Here is a 24,841-nt window from a genome sequence, read left to right as displayed (position 1 = left end):
AAATTGATATCATTCAGTTTGTACCCCCTTTTGTACTACCACTATCCAGAAGGGGCAGTATTCTGTTAAATTGATATCATTCAGTTTTTACCCCCTTTTATACTGCCACTATCCAGGAGGGGCAGCATTCTGTTAAATTGATATCATTCAGTTTGTACCCCCTTTTATACTGCCACTATCCAGGAGGGCAGCTTTCTATTAAATTGATATCATTCAGTTTGTACCTCCCCTTTTGTACTACCACTATCCAGGAGGAGCAGCATTCTATTAAACTGATATCATTCAGTTTGTATCCCCCTTTTATACTGCCACTATCCAGGAGGGGCAGCATTCTGTTAAATTGATATTATTCAGTTTGTACCCCCTTTTATACTGCCACTATCCAGGAGGGCAGCTTTCTATTAAATTGATATCATTCAGTTTGTACCTCCCCTTTTGTACTACCACTATCCAGGAGGAGCAGCATTCTATTAAACTGATATCATTCAGTTTGTATCCCCCTTTTATACTGCCACTATCCAGGAGGGGCAGCATTCTGTTAAATTGATATCATTCAGTTTGTACCCCCTTTTATACTGCCACTATCCAGGAGGGCAGCTTTCTATTAAATTGATATCATTCAGTTTGTACCTCCCCTTTTGTACTACCACTATCCAGAAGGGGCAGCATTCTATTAAATTGATATCATTCAGTTTGTACCCCCTTTTATACTGCCACTATCCAGGAGGGCAGCTTTCTATTAAATTGATATCATTCAGTTTGTACCTCCCCTTTTGTACTACCACTATCCAGAAGGGGCAGCATTCTATTAAATTGATATCATTCAGTTTGTACCCCCTTTTATACTGCCACTATCCAGGAGGGGCAGCATTCTGTTAAATTGATATCATTCAGTTTGTACCCCCTTTTATACTTCCACTATCCAGGAGGGGCAGCATTCTATTAAATTGATATCATCCAGTTTGTACCTCCCCTTTTGTACTACCACTATCCAGGAGGGGCAGCATTCTATTAAATTGATATCATTCAGTTTGTACCCCCTTTTATACTGCCACTATCCAGGAAGGGCAGCATTCTATTGAATTGATGTCATTCAGTTTGTACCTCCCCTTTTGTACTACCACTAGCCAGGAGGGGCAGCATTCTATTAAATTGATATCATTCAGTTTGTACCCCCTTTTATACTGCCACTATCCAGGAGGGGCAGCATTCTATTGAATTGATATCATTCAGTTTGTACCTCCCCTTTTGTACTACCACTATCCAGGAGGGGCAGCATTCTATTAAATTGATATCATTCAGTTTGTACCTCCCCTTTTGTACTACCACTATCCAGGAGGGGCAGCATTCTATTAGATTGATATCATTCAGTTTGTATCCCCCTTTTGATAGCCTTACTTGCCATTTCTATCCCAATACTGAGTTCAGTAAAAGAATTAATAGCAAGTTTTGTAACTCCTTCTGTATGGATGAATTGTAGTGACAAATATCACAGTCTGATTTGTCATTGATAAGTTAGGCTATTATAAATATATATTAAAAGGAAATTCTATTTTTGGAAATGAGTACATGTTTTAGTGCATATAAAACAAGAGTAATCAAGGACACTGAGATTCAGAGGTAATCAAAAGAATGTAATCCAGGGGCAAAGACCAGACATAGAAAACAGAGTAAGTAACATAACAAAGAACATAAAGTAACTGAAATAATACATACAAAGTAACAAAAGTAATTTTTTGACCAACTCAGACTCCTCTGAAAACAGGGAGAATGGACCAGGTGCATCATTAGGGTAAGCGTCCTCTGCTTTTCTCAAAACACCTGCCAAGCTGCTCATAAAAAGTCAAGTCCGGGGTAGACGAAAGAGGAAAGGAAAACTATGACATGATGAACAAATCAGTTTTCACCTTTTTACAGAGGATCTAAAATAGCCTATGCAGCCCAGAAACCATGGTTACTTCATGATACTCTCAGGGATAATATATTGTTTGGTCTGCCATATACATGGAGAAGGTAAGTTTTCTCTCCAGGATGATTTATTGTTTGATGTGTCATTTACATTGAAGTAAGTTTTTCTGTCAGAGATAATGAATTGTCTTCCAGATACTATAATCTTATTAGTTTTGCTGTGTACTAATTTTTGCTATTTTTCTGGTGGACAGAAAAGCATAGTACCTGGGAAATTGATTTTTAAATTTATATAATGCTTATCATTTCTTGGATATGTTAAAGTATGTTTACTTGACAGAATTGTTAAAAATTAATTAGCTGTCTTTGTAAGAATCATGCAAAATCTGAAAATTGTGATACACCCCCAAAAAAGGTTACATATCTTTATTTTTGTAGTTAGGTTGTTTCATGGGTTTATATTATGAAATGTGTAATTATTCATTCAAATCTCTCTGCTCGTAGGAGTTAATCTACTTTGGAAATCCAATAGATTCTATTGTATTTGAGTGTCATTTACAGAGTTATCTCCCTTAATTTTTATCTCCTAAGAACACGGGTTATGTTAATAACTGAATGTTACTTTCTGTTTACTATGGCAATTCAAACAAAATATCAAAAATAACAATATGTGGGCTTTTTACCCATGTATCACATTATGCATGATTCTTAGCTGGAGTGCTACTTAATATGCTCACAGTACATGGAGGTCAGTTTTACTCACAGGGATGATATTAAGATAACGTAGTGTCTGCTAATGCACAGAAAAGGCATCGCTTGCTCTAGGATTGGTACATACTACTTATGATTTTCCTAATTTTGCCCTTGCAATGAATGATTAAAGCGGGTCTATTAGGCTCTCGACTTAGTTTACCCACTGGTCCAAACATGTTTTCTGTCATGTTTTATAGACATTTCTTTTGTGGATAATGAATTGATCTTTGTTATATGAATTTATTTTGATACATATATGTTGTAGTTTAAATTAAGGTTTTGTTTGTCTGAATTTTTACAAAATTATAAATCTAGAATTTTCATAAAAAGACCAGTCACTTTGACTTTTTACTTAGTGATTGTGTATCCATATTAGCACTGTCAGAAACTAACTCTTTGTCAAATACTAAGTAATGATAAAACATAATTAACTAGTGTATTATTGTCAATATAATTCTCAGTTTGACATTTGCTTGGTAGTTAAATTTCTCTGCATAACCCCAAAATTAGAAAGGCAACTGTCATGATTGTAGAAATGTGATAATCAACTGCTTACAGAGTACAGTTCTGTTTCTCTTATTATCTTATATTTTTATTACAACCAATTAGATACAAGAGTGTACTACAGTCCTGTGCCTTACAACCTGACATAGCAATGTTACCTGCTGGAGATAATACAGAAATAGGAGAAAAGGTCTGTAATTGAAGTCCATCTGAAAAAAATACTTAGTGTTATTTATTAAAAGTTTTTAAAAGTTGTTTGGAAATGGCAGGAAGAAATTAAAAAGTATATAGTAAAGATCTAGATGATGACATTGCATGTACATGCACCAGTAAACATGTACATGTACCAGTAAAAAGAATTTCTATTTTCACTTGTGACATGTGTGGAATATCTTTCTTCTGTTGGAGGTATATAATGGTTTTGTCAAGTGATTTTCTGTATTACAAATTAGTTGTCATTATAGTCATGATTATTTTCATAGGAAAAATTACTAAGGGAGATAACTCAACATTGTTTAGTAGATAACAACCAGATTCTTTATCAGATACATACAATGATTGTAAGGGTGAATATGAAAGCGTTACATTTGCTGAGAACCCATGCTCAGTACCCATGATTCTATTTTAATATTTATGCTTTCCAATAAATTATTTTATGATTACTCCTTTACTCCATTGCACGACAAAAGTTTACTTCTGAAAAAAAGTTAACCTGTAATTTAAATACTGCATATAATGGTTTTGTCAAGTGATTTTCTGTATTACAAATTAGATGTCATTATAGTCATGATTATTTTCATAGGAAAAATTACTAAGGGAGATAACTCAACATTGTTTAGTAGATAACAACCAGATTCTTTATCATATACATACAATGATTGTAAGGGTGAATATGAAAGCGTTACATTTGCTGAGAACCCATGCTCAGTACCCATGATTCTATTTTAATATTTATGCTTTCCAATAAATTATTTTATGATTACTCCTTTACTCCATTGCACGACAAAAGTTTACTTCTGAAAAAAAGTTAACCTGTAATTTAAATACTGCATATAATGGTTTTGTCAAGTGATTTTCTGTATTACAAATTAGATGTCATTATAGTCATGATTATTTTCATAGGAAAAATTACTAAGGGAGATAACTCAACATTGTTTAGTAGATAACAACCAGATTCTTTATCATATACATACAATGATTGTAAGGGTGAATATGAAAGCGTTACATTTGCTGAGAACCCATGCTCAGTACCCATGATTCTATTTTAATATTTATGCTTTCCAATAAATTATTTTATGATTACTCCTTTACTCCATTGCACGACAAAAGTTTACTTCTGAAAAAAAGTTAACCTGTAATTTAAATACTGCATTTTCTTTTGAAAAGGGAATTAACTTAAGCGGTGGCCAGAAGCAGAGAATAAGCATTGCCAGGGCTCTCTATTCCAAGGCTGACACACTTATATTGGTTTGTAACATTTTATTTTACAAATAAACGCCTACATAATGTTGTACATGAGTTATCTTTTAGTAGTGGGTGGTTTAAAGTGTTTCTCTACTCAGTATGGTAAAATGAGGATTTTCAACACGAGAGCTTTAATTTTACCATAGATAGTGGGTAAAATGAGGATTTTCAACATGGGAGCATTAATTTTACCATAGATAGTTTAAATCAAAAATAGGCTGAAGGGGAATAAATTTCTGCCATGGAATCTGTAGAAAACTTGTAAAATGTCAAATGACAGGAAAAGATTCACAGAAATTTAATCACCACCCTATTGTTAAAAGGTCACATGCATTTTTAATCACTGGCTTAGAATTGGAGAATTCCCTTATCTACCTCATTGTCACTGCGCAAATTATAATTTTCCATCTTTGTAAATTATGAAGCAAATGCATACATGTGAGGTATTCTGCAGACAAGTTTTAGTTGCATCAGTATGAAAGGAATAGGGACATTATGTGCTATTTCAGGCCCAAATTTATGAAATATGTTCAGAGATGATTCAATTTTATTTCACACTGAGGTATCTCAGAATAGGCAGTTTTAATGGAATAAACTCATTTCATATTTTGATGAAGCTAACCATTGAACTCAGAACCTTAAAAATGTTATAACTCAAGGCATTTTCAGACATTTGACAGGAAGTAACTTCTTTGAAGCATCTAATTTGACAAGAGCATTCAAAATATTCGTAGATAAAATAGTTTATCATTTGGCAATCAAATACTACTATTTTGTAACATTTGTAAAGCACACACTCTTGTCCTAATGATTTCTTTATGTTTTGAACTATTTTTATCCTCATATTGACTTTCATACTGATGAAAAAAGAAGCTGAATGATGACTTTTTTTTTATTCCTCAGGACGACCCCTTCTCAGCGTTAGATGCCCATGTAGGAAAGCATGTATTTGAAGAAGCCATTGTACACAGAATGCTGAAGAAGAAAAGAACTGTGATATTAGCCACACACCAGCTTCAGTATCTTTCTTATGCAAGCCATGTAAGTGCATGTGTTGTTCAATGATAAAAAAGAGTATATTTCAAATGCATCTTGATTTTCATTCTGATATAGTGTCAAAAAGTGAATAAAAAAAGAACCCAATACAACAGGATTATTGCATGCATATTTGTGTGCACAAGATTGTGAGAGAGCAAAACCATCAAGCATTAAATGACCTGGGCTAACTGGTAACCAGGACAAACTACTCAATACCTCTTACATTATACAAGCATATGATTTACACAATGCAAGCACATGCCCTGAATAATACAAGCATATCTTCTACATGGAACAAGCACATGCTAAGAATAATACAAGCATATCCTCTACATGAAACAAGCATATGCTTTGAATAATACAAGCATATCCTCTACACGAAACAAGCACATGCTCTGAATAATACAAGTATATCCTCTACATGAAACAAGCACATGCTTTGAATAATACAAGTATATCCTCTACATGAAACAAGCATGTGCTCTGAATAATACAAGCATATCCTCTACATGGAACAAGCACATAGTATTTACTTCACAAATACATGCACTATATTTCTATACAAAAGAAAACAAATAAGCACATGATCCAGATAAAACAAGTGCAGGAACTACACAATGCAAGCACATCACCTCTACAATGCTAGAACTTATTTTCCACAACGCAAGCACATATTTATATAATACATGCACATCATTTTCATAATACCAAAACTTGATTCATACTGTAAAAGCACATGTTTTAAGACAATGTAAGGACATGATTTAGTTATAGTTTTTCATAGAAAATGACGCATTTTTCAGGTAATTGTAATGTCCAATGGTGAGATTCAATATCAGGGTAAATTGAATGATGTAAAGAAGGTTGATCCTGAATTGTACGAGTCCTGGAGAAAGGCTCTTAGGGAGGCAACAAATATTGAGTCAAGGTAACATTTATTGCTTCTCATCTGTCTTTCCATCTGTGGATCCCTTCATCTGTCTTTCCATTTGTAAATAATTTCTGCCTCATAATTGAAATTTACCTAGGTGAACTTAAATACAACTGGTACACATGGCAGCATGGGTAACAAGGAAACCACTTCATTTTCGGGTCAGAGTTAGGTCAAGGTCACAGTTCCTCAAAAAGATTTTTTAAAGAAATTTGTTTCAGTAGCATAACTTTAGTTTCCCCTTGTAGTTTAGTGAAATTTTCAGTGAAGAAAAGTTGTGTCCGTGACAAGGAGGATATCACTGATGTGAAAATAAGTAGGTCAAAGGTCATAGTAAGTAAAAAACTTTTGGCAGCATTATTTAGGTTTCATATGATGAATTTTAAATTTGCACAAAAAATATTTAGTTCTTGTTGAACTAAAAGTTTATAAGCAATTAATTACTTAAAGTAAATTTTACATAAAATATATTTCTATGGATAGTACACTTGTATTCTACATTTGTATAGTTCATTAAACTTAATTTCAGCATAACAGGAACACAGCTAATCAAAATAGAGGTAGTTTTTTTTTTTTTTTTTGTTTTTTTTTTTATTAAGTTCATATATTATACCCCCACTCAATGAGTAGATGGTTTATTAGAATCGCCATGTCTGTCTGTCTGTCCAACATTCTGATCATCCAAATTTCTCGCAATTATCTTGGCTCCCAATGTATGGATCGATGTCAAATTCGGTTATTGGCTTTATATAGATTGTAGATGTTGTAAGTGATTTTGGACGTTGTTCCATATCAACTTCCTGTACGAGTGGGGTATCCATAACATGACAGGTTCATTTTTTTATTTAAGTAAGACTTGTTTTTCAGAGAGACTGAGAGACCATCAGAGGGCTCTATTGAGGCTAAGGTTGGAAGTCCAGTGTCACCTGGATTAGACGGGAGAAAACATAGCTACCCCAGTGTTAGTGAGTTACAGCATCAGACCTCCATTGTAAGTAGTAATGCAGGGTTAAAGTAATGTTGTCTCTGTTAGAAATACAGGCCTTCAAGAGACTCTATTTCCATTTTTTTCTATAATATCCCTATTTTGTGAACAATCCCTACATTAGTCCTAAGATTCTACGGAAAAAATTAAAATGAATTTTTTTTTCCTCCACTCACTAAAAAATTATTGAAGCTTTCATGGATTTATAATTTAATCTGTTGAATTTTTTTCTCTCTGAAATATACGTTTTTTAATAATTTATTTTAGGCTAGATGATTTTAAGTAGCAGTCAAAATAAGAATCAGGCAAAATGTGATACATGTTCAGAATAAAAAATATTTTTATTTTTGATATTTTGTTCCAAATGTTATAGTAAACAGATATTAACATAGAATATAGTCCCTGTTATTAGGAAATATAAATTATAAAGAGTAATCAAGGGAATCAAGGTTATAGCAGTAATCAAAAGAATGTAATCCAGGTACAAAGACCAGACATGGAAAACAGACATACACAACAAAGAACATAAAGTAACTAAAATCATACATACAAAGTAACAAAAGCAAATGAGCAACTCAGACTCCACTAAAAACTGGGAGCATGGACCAGGTGCCTGGTAGAGTAAGCGTCATATGCTTTTCTAGAAACACCTGCCGAGTTGCTCATAAAAAGAATGTACTGTAGAGTTCAAAATTAAGGGAGATAACTAAGTAATACAGTGGAATCTATTGGATTTTTTATGTGAATTTGCTATTAAGAACAGAGAAATTGGAATGAATGATTTTTCATTTCATTATATAGACGTATAAAATCACTTAATAACAAAAATAAAAATGTGTAGCCTTTTTTAGAGTGTATCACAGATTACAGAATTTGCATGATTCTTACAAAGACTGCTACTAAAGTTGAAAAAGAACAATATAAATATCCTTATAAATACATACAATTTCCCTAAAAATACAAAAAAATAGGACATGGTATAATTGCCAATAAGGTAGTCATCCACCAAATCCCCAGCAATTTTCAATTTTTTAAACAACTTAAGTAATTTTTCTTCAAGATATTTTGCCATTTTTTAAACATGAGCCAATTAAATGCCAGAAAATGGAAGCAACAGTTGGAAGTTTGTACAGGAGTAATAACAATTTTTTCATAGTGTATATTTAACATTAATTGTTTAGAAAGCTTAGTGCATCCAATTGTAATGCTGCATGATCTGAGGTAAAAGTTTTTTGTATTAATTTCTAGGTGACCATATTATTATACTCCTTCTGAATGGGGATACCCTGTCTTACCCATATCTGTGACCCTATGTGTCTGTTTCCGTGTGTCATTATGTTTCCATAACAATTTTTTTGTAGCAGTTTTCTCAGCAACTACTCACCAACAGCTTGAAATTTTAACACATTCTTCCTGTAGATATGGTGGGAACAATTTTCTGAAAAATTTGACTATAACTCCCTGTTTATTGAGGACGTCTTTTTTTGACTTTATATTTTTGAAAGTTGAAATTTTCTTCACACTTTTCTCAGCAACTACTCATCAAAGCAGCTTGAAATCCTTTATATGTGCCATATGGTGGGATTTATTTTTGGAGGTATTTGACAACAACTTCCTGTTTACCAAGGGCTTTGTTTATTTTTTTACTTTATATTTTTACAAGTTTATATTTTTGTCACACTTCTCTCAGCAACTATTCATTGACAACAAGTTAGTGGTACAATTACTAAGGGAGATGACTCAACATAAGTTTTACTAAAACTTGTCGAAGTGCATTGGTAACTGTATTATTAAAAAAGAAGTCATCATAATGATACTCAGTACAAATTTAACCCCTGACCTTACAAGCACTGAGAGCTTGATTCCAGTATGACAGAAAGTTAACCTGTAGTACAAGGGTAATATGGAGTTAGGATCTTTTTCAGTTTCGCATCTATAACAAAATTGAAAAATAAATGTTTTTCTGCTTATAGCTCATATCTTAAAAATTTTGTTAAATAATGAAGAAAAATAAATCCTATTTGATATCACACTGTAAAAGGCATAATTATTTTTAAAAATAACTCTATCCTCTTACAGGTTACACCTGCCCTATATTAGACAATGAAAATTAATGCCTAATAAAAGCCTTTGCATTTGCTTGATTATGTTATCAGTGGTGGATTCGCGTGGAGGAAAACTCCCTTATTGTTAAAAAATGTTGTTACTCACTGTGAAAGTACTTTTTTCTTGGATACCAAATTTTGTGGATAAGGGAAGAAACACGAGTTCATGGTTTCTTGAATTTGTGGTTTTTATGTTTTCAATATACACATCAGTGGGAATCTCCTTTTAGTTCGGAACCAAATATCATGGTTTAGCCTACCCACGGAAACCATGTAAATTTGCACCACATGAAAATTATTACTTTCACAGTGTGTACCAGGTTTTTGTCAAAATGTAAACAGATTTAGGCTAAAACTGGTCCCTTTTTATAAATTTCTGGATCAGAAACCCATCTTTTTTAAATTTTTAGATCTACCACTGGTATTTGATAATATTATTTCTTTGCTGAAATCTTAGTTTTATTTTTTTGTTTAAAGTTACAGTGTTTTCATGTAGAGTCAAAGTTTGGTATGATTATTTTATTTTCACAGCCTGAACCTAAGGTAACTAAGCTGTCACACTATTTGATATTTTAACTTCCTGTTGTTTTGATTTTGTTTTTTACATCATATTTAGCATGAGTGAATGGTAAAAAATATAATCTATTTGCTGTTGTAGTGAATTAACTGCTGAAATTTGGGTGTACTCAAACATTCTACCATTATCATACAATATTTTTGACCCCACCTGGAAATACATACCCAATGGTGCATAGTTCATCAAATTTTTACCTCCAGGTGATTAATTGTTCTTAATGAAATTTTTACCTCTGGTATAATGCCATCCTAAGCCCCCTCTAATGATTTTTGTTTTTCCTCAAGAAATGTCTCAATTTTCATGGAGTGCAAAAATAATGCAGTTCAAAAAGTTTACAAAAAGGACTTAAATATTGTGATCAAATTTTGAATGAATCTTATATACAGTGAAAGTATTATTGTTTGTGGGAAACCAAGTTTGGTTTAAGACGAATTAGAAGTTTCCTATTCATGATTCAACAAACTGATGCTCTTTTCCTTAACAGCAAAATTTGGTACATTCACAGTAACAGTATCAGTTACAAATTACTTATAGGTATATTTTCAATTGAAAACAACTGGTAAAACAGGTACTTTATTTATCAATCAGATATTAGGAGTGTAAGTATTTGTAAGAATCAGGCAACATGGGGAAAATCAGAAACATGCTTGTCAAAACCCCACCGATCAGACAATATTATTTCAATGAAGGATGCTATCTCTATGAAAAGACCATTATTTGATCTCTGCATCATTGGATTTTCTAGAATGTTAGAAAAATGACGTTTTTGACAGAGTTAGCTGCCCTTTAAATGTTCATTTATACTGCATTTCAATGAAAATATATCTCAATGCACCAACATGATATGGAAAATATCATCTTTTTTACTTGATTCTGATAGTGGAAATAGTCAAATTACATATGATTTTTTCATACCATGTTTCATCCACTGCTTGATTCTTACAAAGACTGACCCTTAATCTAACTCCCTGGATATTTTAATCAGTATGTTTCAAAAAATTTTGATACACTCACATGGTACTATTATGTTATACATGTATTACTGTCAACACTATGTATTACAACTCGAAAACACTTTGATTGATTTAACAGACATTTTGGTTCAAAGTTTTCTTCATGAAAGAAAGCCCCTTTGTTTTTTCAATGTTTTATGTTTTATTTTAGATTGTACAGTGAATCCTGTTTAAACTGAACCCTGAAAAATATGAAAACATCTCTAAACCTGACACTTTTTAACTCACCTGGCCATAGACCATTTGAGCTATTGCCATCACTTGGCCCCCGTCTTCATCGTTGTCCATCGTCGTCATTGTCATTGTTAACAAATTTTTCAAAACTCTTCTCTTCTAACACTACATGACCAATGGGAATTAAACTTGGTATGTATGTTTCTTGAGGTATCCTGCATAGAACTGATGTGGGGATTTTTGATCCATTGAAAAGCATGGCCACTGTTACTAAAAATAAAACATAGGGGTCAGACAGTAGTTTTTGGTACTATATCTCCAAAACTGTTAGGTTTAACCAAATACTTTTAATAGCTGAAATGATCCTTATTATTAGGACTACAAAAGTCTTCAGGGATTAAAGTTGTCAGAAGACTCCTTAATGTAATAGATAGAAGGAAACTTTTGATTGCTGAAATGATCCTTATGATTAGTCCTACCAAAGTCTTCTTGAGTCAAAATTGTTGGACAATATCTTGTTAAATTTATTGCCCTCAAAAGACAAAATTTAACCAGGTGAGCAATTCAGGCTCTTAGGAGCCCCTTGTTAAAGTTTTTTTAAAGTCTCAGTTTGAATGAATTTTTAACCTTTTAACTGAATACCTGTCTATACTTAACCAATTCCAAGTCCAAATTTGCCCTGGATTGGGTTTACTCGACAACATTTTTCTTCAGTGTGGTGGACGTATTTTTCAACAAATGGTCGGCATTCCTTGTGCTCTTCTACTTGCTGACCTATTCCTTCACTCTTATGAGCCTGATCTGATCCAAAAGAACGTATATTGTTTAGCTAGATCTCAGTTTCTGCTATATAGATGACTTATTATCTTTAAACAATCTTAATTTCCGGAATTTCATACATCGCATCTACCCAAAAGAACTTGAGATAAAGGATACTACAGACACTGTGAAGTCGGCCTCATATCTTGACCTACACATTGAAATCAATGGTAAAGGAAAACTATTGACCAAACATTACGGCAAATGTGATGACTTTTTATTCAAAATTGTCAATTTTCCTTTCTTCTATGGCAACATCCCTTCTACACCTGTGTATGGATTGTTCATGTCACAACTCATACGTTATGCCAGAGCTTGCTGAAACTATGCAGACTTCTAGTATCATGCTAGAATTCTAACAAATAGGCTTCTGGAACAAGGTTATGTTGTTACAAGATTGAAGTCATCACTACAGAAGTTTTATGGTTGTTATCATGAACTTGTGGATTGTTACGGTGTATCCATCTGTGCCATGAAAACTGATTTTTTTCAACGCATCTTAGTTTTTCTTTCCTCTTTTGTCTACCCTGGACTTGACTTTTTATGAGCAACTCAGTGGGTGTTTCTAGAAAAGCAGAGGACGCTTACCCCACTGGTCCATGCTCCCAGTTTTTAGTGGAGTCCGAGTTGCTCATTTGCATTTATTATTTTGTATGTATGATTTTAGGTCTGTTCTTTGTTGTGTACGTCTGGTCTTTGTTCCATTATTACATTCTTTTAATTACTGCTATAACCTTGGTTCCCTTGATTACTGTTTTACTGTAGTAGGTTTTTTATGTGTGGCACTTAAGTGGTAACAGGTTGTATTAAACTTTAGTATTTATAGGTCATTGAAATACACTGCCTCCAGCAGAAATGTGGTATTTGATTAATCCCATTTTTTTTTATTATCCTACATATGCATGTTTTTTTATCCAGGCATAACTTTACATCTTTTAAATTATAACTACATGCTGATATAGCTTTTTAAGTACCATTCTGTGTAAGAGTCAGGCAATGAGTGGGACGTCATTTTTCTTAATTTGGGCTGTTTTGCCTCAGCAATATTCAATTACATCTAGAAAACAACTGGAAAACTATTTTAATTTTATCCTGAAGCATCTTGACGTAGATCTTTTTTTAAGGAAAAAATTTAGGAAAATTTTCCTGCAATTTTTCCACAGTGCATTTCAATTAAATTTAACCTATCAATATCTGAAAAAGGCAAATTTACAAATACTTTGACGGTAATTTCTTGAGGTTATGAGGTATAAATACTTGGATAATGCAATAAAATCTCTGTGTATGTTTTCTTTATATGCCACACCTTATACACATTTTGCCTGATTCGTAGACTAAGAAGTACTTAATTAAATAATGAAATCATTTCCAATTACCCAAAGAAACCCTGTCATGATTCCAGGTATTACTATTGCAATATTTTTAAGTTTGACAATGAAATAATGAAAAGAAGTAGTGGGCAAGTATTCAGCAACATTGTTTGTCAATTCAGGTCTTGTAAGGGCAGAGAGCCGAAAGTTTAATGACTTTGTCAATTTAGGCCTCGTAAGGGCAGAGAGCCTAAAGTTTAGTGACATTGTTTGTCAATTTAAACCTTGTAAGGGCAGAGAGCCCAAAGTTTGTTAACATTGTTTACCAATTCAGGACCTGTAAGGGCAGAAAGCTTAAAGTTCATGATTTAAAGTAAGGAAAATTGCAATCTGTATGTCCCATTAACCTTGATTTTTGGTTTGTTCATTCAGTAATTTTGGACTTCTAAAATTAGCAGGTTATTTTTTCAGGTGCCAAACTTTCCAATTTGGTCTATGAATGAATAGGGGTATTAAATTTTTGCTGTCTTTATTTTCAAGCAAATACAGTGAAAATTAGAACCTCATGAAAATTTCCCACTATACAGGATATTTCATGTGAATTGGAGTCAGGACACTCTGTTGGGTTATCAAGCATCAAATTGACGGGACAAGCATGTCCAGTGCTTCAGCAAAGCTGTTTATTTTTGTTATTCTTCCTGTAGTTTTAACCAATTAGTTTTTATCTTGGATTTTATAGTCTCTAAGTTCACAGACCCTAGGTAGACAGTTATCAGCCTTCTCTTATAATGAGGATGAAGAAGAACCAGTGATAGAATTCAAAGATCCTGATATTGAGGAGGAAAACGAAGGAGAAAGTTAGTAGCCTATATCACTAAGCTCATCAGAAACTTTTTTTTATCAAAACTTTTAAATCAAGAAAAAAACATTGTGTGCCTTATGCAGGGATCAAAATTAACTTTCAAGAGTAGAAGTTCCTGGAAGTTTCAAATCAGTGGTCAACTGGTTCTAAATAAAATGTCAGTGAATAAAGTTGAAGGTCTGGAACCTGGTTAAATGAAATTTCAAAGGTCCAAGATCAGGAATTGAGGCTCCTGGTTATTGCACCCTGCTTCTGTGATAAGTAATTTTATGTTTATTATTTAAATAAAACCCACCCAGATGGGCTTCAGTATTTCATTTAACAAAATATAGTATTTCATGTCAACTTGCTGTATTTTGATTGGTACAACACAAGTGTAATATTCTGCTCAATCACATGTTTCAGGGAGTAACAATTATACCTCTGCTGCAAAAGAAAGGGCTATACTGTTTTTCCCTTGTCTGTGTGTCTGTCTGTAATGTCTTATATCTTTTTTTCTTTTTACCCTTTTGTGAAAATGGAACATTAAGTATAAAAAAAGTAAACGACATATAGCTAAGAGGTTGATAAAGCAGTTTTTTACCCTGTAAAAATACATTGTCACCCTCAGCTACACCTCAAGATGACAATGATTTTCTCGGGGTAACAAACTACCCTCTTAGTTATATGTTTAAATATTGGTAAAGATCAATGGTTTAGTGACATTTGAAATGATTTTTTGCTTTTTTAGGTACACCACTTAAAAGTAAATCAGGAGAGCATGATGGTAAACTGGTATCCAAGGAGCACCAGGAGAAGGGAGCAGTAAAGGCCATTGTCTACTTCCATTACATGAAGGCTTGTGGCATTGGCTTTGTGTTATTTGTTCTGTTGTTGATGCTCTTTCAGTATGGTATGATTGTTGGGAGTAATTTCTGGTTGTCTGTTTGGAGCGAGGAGTCTACAGAGTTTTACACCAAACTGAAAGCATATAATGCCCTTGGAAACATGACAAACATGACTGTTCCAGTAAGTTACGAAAATTGAAATGAATGGTAACCATGGTAACCATATTAATTAGAATGAAGGATGGAATATTGTCTTATTTTATACTTATAGATTTTATTTTGTATACTTTCTCATAAATCACTGCCAGTTCAGGTAACTTTATATGGACCGCCTCACTTTCAAATTAAGAACGTGCTATCATTTTTTAAAATGTAATGTATCTTTATTCTTTTCTTCCACAAAAATACTGCAGAGCGAACCACATTTAAAAAGTACAATATAGCAAATTGTATATGATACTTTGGTTCAAATGGTGAGAATTGGAGCAGTTGGTTGCCCAAAAACAATTCAGTGGACATCAGCTACATTTTGGTTCAGATAATTTTTAGGGTGTTGGTCTGGTCCTTATATTGTCATTTTTACCTTCAGCATCATGGACTGTTTGCTAAATATATAATTGAATGGCATTTTCTAAAGAATCCATCCACTAAATTTGGTATGTGGCTTTATCGTTTGTTTCTATAGATAGGGCATTCATTGTAACTGATTTTGGTTTCTGTCCAATATCAACTTCCTGATTCATGGGAATTTCCCATATTTCAATATAAATGGAACATTGAACAAATGGGGGATATACCTAGCATGTCAATGTGTGTGATTAAGGCCATACAACAAAAAATGCCTTGGTTCTCAGGCCACTTTTTAAAAAAAATTGATGCGAGATGGAGGCTTTTTTTGAATTTTTTTTCTTTTGATCAAAAGCAAGTTTTTTTTTTCATCGAATTGAACAATTCTGTAAATGCACAGGATGTTGAGAAGTTAAATAAAATACTCCATGGCTTCAACACTGTACTGGAATATGAGATGTGGCAAGCAATAAAAGCCATTTCTCAGCCACAAGACAAATTTTCGTTTTTAATGATCAATGTTTAATAACAACCTCATTTGCATCGTACTTTTTACATTTCTGTCAAGTGCGCAGATGATTCCGTAACTAATTAAAAGTTGATTCCAGACTGGATATGAAAATTTCTGGAACGGATATAAAATGATTCTGTAACTAATTAAAAGTTGATTCCAGACTGGATATGAAAATTTCTGGAACGGATATAAAATTTCTGCATTTTACCGTAATAAAAAATCGCAGATGCGGAAGGGTTTTTAGGGATGCGGCAGTGCCTGAGAACTGAACAGCTTTTCAGCCTAAATGTTATTTTTTTGCAGGTATTTGATAACTCCTACTACACAACTATTTATGTAATACTGTCAGTATGTGGTATATTTGGGGCACTGTTTGCTAACCTGGTGCTATTCATAGTAGGGATTCGTGCATCAAAAAATCTACATAAACTCATGCTAGAGACAATACTACATGTCAAAGGGTGGTAAGCATGTTAGCAGTTAATGATTAAAATAATGCCGTAGTAATAAAAAAAAAGGATTAGGTTAATACCAACTCTTCGTCTCTATTTGCCTTTTGCATGTAAGTCTGTCAAATGTCAAATGAGACAAGTGGCAAATTCCAAATTTGTGTAATATCATTTTTAGCTCACCAGGCAAAATGCCATATGAGCTATTGCCATCACTTGGCATCCGCCGTCGTCATTAACAATGTTTTCAAAACTCTTCCCCTCTGACACTACTTGACCAATTGGAACTTGGTATGAATGTTCCTTGTGGTATCTTGCATAGAATTGATCTGGGGATTTTTGATACGTTGAAACGCATGGCACCGTTACTAAAAATAGAATATAGGGGTCAGATAGTAGTTTTTTGCATATATCTCCAAAACTGTTCGGTTTAGCTAAATTCTGACAATTCTAAAAGTGTTCAGCATGGTGAGATCTATCTGCAGTTAAATTTTCATGTTAATCTGTTACGCTGTGTTGGAGTTACTGCTCTTTTTCAATGTTTTTTTGTTCGTCTGAATATAGCTGAAATATTGCTGCTCAGACGTTAAACCCCAACAATCAATCAATCAATCAATGTTTTTTGCTATTTTTTAGCTCACCTGACCGCAGGCCATGTGAGCTATTGCCATTACTTGGTATCCGTCATCATTGTTTACAATTATAAAAACTCTTTTCTGAAACTACTTGACCAATTAGAACCAATCTTCGTTTGAATGTTCCTTGGGGTATCCTTAATAGAAATGAAATGGGGATTTTTGATTCATCGAAAAAAAAATGGTTGCTGTTACTAAAAATAGAACATAGGGGTCAGACAGTAGTTTTTTACATATATCTCCAAAACCGTAAGGTTTAGCTTAATTCAGATTAAGTCAAATTTTGGTTTTAATCTGTCGAGCCATGTTGGAGTTATTGCCCTTTTTCAACGATTTTGCTATTCTTAATGTTATTTCTTTCAAAAAATCTTCTCTGATGCTACTTAACCAATAGAAACCCAATTTGGTATGATTGTTCCTTAGGGTATCCTGCATAGAACTGGTGTGGGGGTTTTTGATCCATCAAAAAACATGGCCACCATTACTAAAGATAGAACATAGGGGTCAGACAGTAGTTTTTTCGCATATATCACCAAAACCGTTAGACTTGGGCAAATTCTTTCAATAGCTGAAATGATCCTTATTATTAGGACTACAAAATTCTTCAGGGATAAAAGTTGTCAGACAACTTCTTGTAAGAGTTATTGGCCTTGAAAGGGGGAAAAGGACTTTTTTTTTAATATTCAGTCAATATCTTGAAAACTGATAGATTAAAAGAAACTTTCAATTGTTGAAATGATCCTTATGATAAGTCCTACCAAAGACTTCTTGAGTAAACATTGTTGGACAACTTCTTGTTCAGTTTATTGCGTTTGAAAGGCAAAATTCAACCAGGGGAGCAATTCAGGCTCCTGGGAGCTTCTTGTTAATATAGCAGATTTCCAGGAATTTGAATACATTTTCTTTCACAAACTCAGGTTTAAAGATTGATATTCTTGATTTTACAGTACATGTCCATTTAATTCAGAATTTTTTAAATTCCTGTTCTCAATTGTTTCTTATATTTCAAATCTGCACATGATATTTAAGGAGGTAGACCTAGGGTAAGGGACATAACTCTTGAAATCACTGATATATTTGTATCGTATACAATTTCACCAAAGCTGTTCAAGCTTTCCTTTGAAACAGAATGAAATCTGTCCAAGTTACCTTGATGCTTACATGAGGTTGTTGTAAATGGTGAATACAGATGTTCCAATGATTTGTAAGAGTTGTGGTCCTTACCGTAGGTCAGTAGAGTGATGAATGGTTGGCTTGTAATCAGAATAATGTGTCTTATTGAGGTGGCTTGCCTACCTGCAAACTGTTGTGTCTGTGAGCTAGCACATTGAAAATCTTGCTCGACATGTTGACTAGTACAAAGCAGGGTTTGTTCAATTGGTTAAAATTTCTTCTTCTGAAATGGAACAAATAATTTGGAATTTAAGGTAACAGTACATTGAACAGAAAAAAAACGGTGAAAAACACAGAATGAAAATTTTAGGGTCTACAGTAATAAATATTTTTTTCCAGGTTTTTCGACACTAACCCTAGTGGTAGAATAATTAACAGATTTTCTAATGATATGGGCCAGGTAGACCAGGTACATTATAATGTTTTGCAAAATAAATTTGTTAGGGTTACATGATTTATCAACCAAACTATCTGTCTGTCCATCTGTTCACAAATGATCAGCACATCTTCTAATATTTGCTTCTGTAAAATCTTCTGACCGGGTAATGGGTCACTAATTACTACATATACTTGGATAAGGCCAACCAAGATAATTCCTTAGTACTGAAATGGATGAAATATCTGCCATAGGATGTTAAACCATAATCAATCAACCAACCTATCTTGTCTTTTAAGGGTACCTCATTTTAACTGATTTCCCGGGTGATTTCTATCATTTGAAGGCATATGTATGTACTGGTCCTACACATATGCTTCCATACTGGTCCTACACATATACTTCCATACTGGTCCTACACATATGCTTTCATACTGGTCCTACACGTATGCTTTCACACATGTATGTATTGAAACATATGAAAACATACACATATGTTGTAGTTTTTTCTGTGTACAAAGGAAATTATACCAATTTAAGTTCCATTCTTTATATGAATCAGACAATGAGTGGCACATCATTTTTCTTAGTTAGGTCTTTTTTAACTCAAAACATATTTAATACATCTGGAAAACAATTGAAAAGCAATTTGAATTTATCCTGAAGCATCCGTAACACAGATATTTTTTTACTGCTTATATAGGAAAAATGTGCTGATAAATTTTCCCGCCATTTTTCCATAGTTCATTTCAACTAAATTTGATCTATCAGTATCTTAGAGAGTCAAAATTTAACAAATACTTTGACAGTAAATTCTGGAGGTTATGAGGTACAAATATCAGAATTATGCAATAAAATCATTGTCTTTTTTTATACGCCCGTCTAAGACGGGACATATTATGGTATACAGTTGTTCGTCCGTCCGTTTGAGGTCCACACTTTGGATAATAACTGTAATAACCGCCAAGAAAATTTTATTCGTTAAAAATTCGTTGAAAATGGACCATTTGTAATAATTTGTAATGATGATCGACTAATAAATATAAAAGGTACTTGGTAACTAGCAAATTGCTAAGGCTGTGTGACAAAATGTTACATTCGGGTGATTTAAACTTTGTTTACTTTCAGAAACTGCCCTCCACATTAGAGAGTTTCCTTGCTTGTGTATTTACAACGCTATGTGCTGTGGTCGTTAACAGTATTACAACACCTTATTTTATTATTGCTGCTATTCCATTATTTATACTGTATTATTTGATACAGAAATTTTTCAGAGCTTCAGCAAGGTGAGTGATAACCTTTTATTCACGGAAGTCATATCTGTAAACCTTTGTAATTCTAAAGCAGGAGATCAATCATAAATTTTCTCAAAGCAGGAGATCAACTTCTTTTTACAAAAATTGAAGTAAATCATTATGATTTTTAACTGGAAATTCGAATAAAATACAATAAGTTTACAAATGTAGATAATTTCCCGCTTTGACAAAGGCACATAAGCTGGACATTGCTGATATTTTTATGAAACATTGTGGGGCTTCTGCAGAAAGCGGGAGACTTAACACCAATGTAACATTTTTTATACAGGCCTTTTGGCCAGAATATTTGAACAGGGTCCAGAAGAGGGACAAAATTTCTGACTTACATGTACATAGTGCCTAACCAATATGATTCTTGTTTAACAGTACTGAACACCTTTTTGAACACCGGGGGGGGGGGTTATTTTTTTAAATGACCCTTTTAATTGAGAAGTTTTTCTTTTTCCTTATATTCTTATTTGAAAAAAGTGGTGCAGGTTTCGATACAAATTTAGCTAGGCTTTTGAGTTATTTAGGTAGCTCTCATGACAGCAATCTGCCTTACATTTTACCAATGTGTCATTATCATAGAACACATGTGTAATCTCTTGGACATTGTCTATCAAGTTTGAATGGCTGTAAATTATTGTTATATTGTATTTAAGTACTTCTCTGTCTAAGAATCAGGTAAAATGTGTATGAGGTGTGACACATGAAGAAAAAAATGCAGAGATTTTATTGCATTATCCAGGCATTTATACCTCATAATCTTCAGAAATAACCATCAAAGTGTTGGCAAAGTTAGCGTTTTAAAATATTAATAGTTTATAGGTCAAAGAGTAGTCAAGATTTTAGCTGAAATCACAAGAATGTAATCCAGGGACAAAGACCAGACTTGGAAAACAGAAACACACAACAAAGAACATAAAATTACCAAAATAATACATACAAAGTAACAAAAGTACATGAACAACTCCAACTCCATAAAAAACTGGGAGCAAATTTAGTTGAAATGCACTACTGAAAAATGGTGGCCCACACTTTTCCCCACATTAGTATTAATAATATATCTACTTCATAGATGCTTCAGAATAAATTTAAATATTTTTCCAGTTGTTTTTCTATATGTATTGAATATGTTTGAGGCAAAAAAGACTCAATCGAGACTAATGATGTCCACCCATTGCCTGATTCTTACACAGAATGGTATTTAAATCACACAGTAGCCTTGCTAGGTTTGCCATGAAATCTCTCACTTTTGTTTCAAATTGGTATAAATAAATTGTTCATCTTTTCAGAGAGTTACAGAGATTAGACAATACAACCAAATCTCCAATATTTTCACATTTTTCTGAGACACTGAATGGTTTACAGACAATTAGAGCCTACAGGTAGGTTACATGTATGTTTGATTTTTATACTCCCTTCAAAGTAATAGATATTATAGTTTTTTTCTGTAAAATTCAACTTACAGACAGACAGACAGATACTATCACCATGTATCAATATTTATGAATACCTGTTTATCTGTAAAATTCAACTAACAGACACACAGATTTTTTTTTAAGGAGTTAGTTGATGTGTAAATGCAACCAAATCACTCAAAAACTAAATAAAGTTTGAAGGATCAATAAACTCTGTAAAAATAACTTTTATTTATACTTATAATTCCAATTTTATGCAACGAAGACCCCTTTTTAACCGTCTTTGGCATCATTGACAATTGCACTGTTTTGTTTCTGAATGCATTAATATGCTTTTTGCATTTCTACAATGCCTTTGTAATTGATCAACCAAGGCTGGGGAACGTCTTCTAATCTGCAACATTAACTCTAATACTGAATGGACTTTGATCAAACTTTCACAAATTCTTTATTACATAATGGCACTGAGCATTTCGTATGTCTAGAGTCTTTTTAATTTATGAAATCTTCTTGTGATGGAATGCATGGAATATCTGCCATAGGTCTTAAAATCACAAATGAATAAATCAGTCATTAATTGATATCAACAATCAATCAATAATTCATTATTTAGCATACCCACCCAAAACCATGAATATTAGGGTTTTACAGTTATTTTTGTTAGGTTTTTTTATTGTACATATAATATGTTTTTTTTTTCTATTTGTACATATGAATTCTTTCTTTTTTTCCAACAGAGCAGAAAAAAGATTTTTCACCAAAGTGATGAACCTTATCAATACAAACAACACACCATTCCTATATATGCATACAGCCAACAGATGGTTAGGGATCAACCTGGTAAGCTCATTGTTTGTGTGTTTCTCTGTCTGTCTGTCTGTCTGTCTGTCTGTTACAAGCATCCATATGCATACAGCTAACAGATAGCTAGGGATCAACCTGGTAAGCTCATTTCCTCTGTTTATCTGTTTGTCTGTCTGTTACAAGCATCCATATGCATACAGCTAACAGATGGCGTGGGATCAACCTGGTAAGCTCATTTCCTCTGTCTGTCTGTCTGTCTGTTACAAACAACCACATGCATACAGCTAACAGATGGTTAGGGATCAACCTGGTAAGCTCATTTTTTTTGTGTGTTTATCTGCCTGTCTGTTTGTCTGTCTGTCTGTTACAAGCATCCATATGCATACAGCTAACAGATGGTTAGGGATCAACCTGGTAAGCTCATTTTTTTTTGTGTATTTCTCTGCCTGTCTGTTTGTCTGTCTGTCTGTCTGTTACAAGCATCCATATGCATACAGATAACAGATGGCTAGGGATCAACCTGGTAAGCTCATTGTTTGTGTGTTTCTCTGTCTATCTGTTTGTCTGTCTGTCTGTTACAAGCATCCATATGCAAACAGCTAACAGATGGCTAGGGATCAACCTGGTAAGCTCATTTTTTTGTGTGTTTCTCTGCCTGTCTGTTTGTCTGTCTGTCTGTTACAAGCATCCATATGCATACAGCTAACAGATGGCTAGGGATCAACCTGGTAAGCTCATTGTTTGTGTGTTTCTCTGTCTATCTGTTTGTCTGTCTGTCTGTTACAAGCATCCATATGCATACAGCTAACAGATGGCTAGGGATCAACCCGGTAAGCTCATTTTTTTGTGTGTTTCTCTGCCTGTCTGTTTGTCTGTCTGTCTGTCTGTTACAAGCATCCATATGCATACAGATAACAGATGGCTAGGGATCAACCTGGTAAGCTCATTGTTTGTGTGTTTCTCTGTCTATCTGTTTGTCTGTCTGTCTGTTACAAGCATCCATATGCAAACAGCTAACAGATGGCTAGGGATCAACCTGGTAAGCTCATTTTTTTGTGTGTTTCTCTGCCTGTCTGTTTGTCTGTCTGTCTGTTACAAGCATCCATATGCATACAGCTAACAGATGGCTAGTGATCAATCTGGTAATCTCATTGTTTGTGTGTTTCTCTGTCTATCTGTTTGTCTGTCTGTCTGTTACAAGCATCCATATGCATACAGCTAACAGATGGCTAGGGATCAACCCGGTAAGCTCATTTTTTTGTGTGTTTCTCTGTCTGTCTGTCTGTTACAAGCATCCATATGCATACAGCTAACAGATGGCTAGGGATCAACCTAGTTAGCTCATTTTTTGTGTGTTTCTCTGCCTGTCTGTTTGTCTGTCTGTCTGTTACAAGCATCCATATGCATACAGCTAACAGATGGCCAGGGATCAACCTGGTAAGCTCATTTTTTTGTGTGTTTCTCTGCCTGTCTGTTTGTCTGTCTGTCTGTCTGTTACAAGCATCCATGTGCATACAGCTAACAGATGGTTAGGGATCAACCTGGTAAGCTCATTTTTTTGTGTGTTTCTCTGCCTGTCTGTTTGTCTGTCTGTCTGTTACAAGCATCCATATGCATACAGTTAACAGATGGCCAGGGATCAACCTGGTAAGCTCATTTTTTGTGTGTTTCTCTGCTTGTCTGTTTATCTGTCTGTCTGTTACAAGCATCCATATGCATACAGCTAATAGGTAGTGTGGGATCAACCTGGTAAGCTCATTTTTTTGTGTGTTTCTTTGCCTGTCTGTTTGTCTGTCTGTCTGTTACAAGCATCCATATGCATACAGCTAACAGATGGCGTGGGATCAACCTGGTAAGCTCATTTTTTTTTGTGTTTCTCTGCCTGTCTGTTTGTCTGTCTGTCTGTTACAAGCATCCATATGCGTACAGCTAACAGATGGCTAGGAGTTAACCTGGTAAGCTCATTTCCTCTGTTTATCTGTCTGTTTGTTACAAACACCGATATGAATACAGCTAACAGATGGCTAGGGATCAACCTGGTAAGCTCATTTCTTTTGTTTGTCTGTCTGTCTGTTAAAAACACCCATATGAATACAGATATCAGATAGCTAGGGATCAACCTAGTAAATTCATTTCTTTTGTTTGTCTGTCTGTATGTTACAAACACCCATAACTTGACTTTACTTTATATAATTATGAGTCTCATGCTGACAGCAATGGAATCAACAACCTAGGCATTTTTTACTGTATATCATCTGTTTTTCAATATGTGTAGCCCCGTGCAGGTCCGGGTGTTAAAAGAATAGGCCTGCAGCAGCGCTAAGCTTGTCGTAA

The 24,841-nt window shown here is 33.9% G+C and overlaps 1 protein-coding gene across 4 annotated transcripts in view; it reads left to right on the top strand.

The window, feature by feature from the left end:
* LOC148606568 (ATP-binding cassette sub-family C member 9-like) overlaps window positions 1-24,841 on the top strand; it is a 66,892-nt gene that overhangs the window by 32,141 nt on the left and 9,910 nt on the right. For all 4 annotated transcript variants that reach the window (XM_088547202.1, XM_088547205.1, XM_088547203.1 and 1 more), the window contains 13 exons: window positions 1,918-2,013; window positions 3,271-3,355; window positions 4,552-4,632; window positions 5,533-5,670; window positions 6,471-6,595; window positions 7,466-7,589; window positions 14,321-14,438; window positions 15,174-15,451; window positions 16,655-16,815; window positions 18,948-19,017; window positions 20,113-20,270; window positions 21,578-21,670; window positions 22,441-22,543. In XM_088547202.1, the coding sequence (XP_088403328.1) occupies window positions 1,918-2,013; window positions 3,271-3,355; window positions 4,552-4,632; window positions 5,533-5,670; window positions 6,471-6,595; window positions 7,466-7,589; window positions 14,321-14,438; window positions 15,174-15,451; window positions 16,655-16,815; window positions 18,948-19,017; window positions 20,113-20,270; window positions 21,578-21,670; window positions 22,441-22,543 (1,630 nt within the window). The remainder of the gene's footprint in view (window positions 1-1,917; window positions 2,014-3,270; window positions 3,356-4,551; window positions 4,633-5,532; window positions 5,671-6,470; window positions 6,596-7,465; window positions 7,590-14,320; window positions 14,439-15,173; window positions 15,452-16,654; window positions 16,816-18,947; window positions 19,018-20,112; window positions 20,271-21,577; window positions 21,671-22,440; window positions 22,544-24,841) is intronic.

Source organism: Perna viridis, chromosome 9 (genome assembly GCF_037379345.1).
Source record: "Perna viridis isolate PV_CMFRI_1.1 ecotype Kerala chromosome 9, ASM3737934v1, whole genome shotgun sequence".
NCBI classification, from domain to species: domain Eukaryota; kingdom Metazoa; phylum Mollusca; class Bivalvia; order Mytilida; family Mytilidae; genus Perna; species Perna viridis.
The sequence above is the reverse complement of the archived record's forward strand: the minus strand, read 5'-3'. Positions and strand labels throughout refer to the sequence as shown.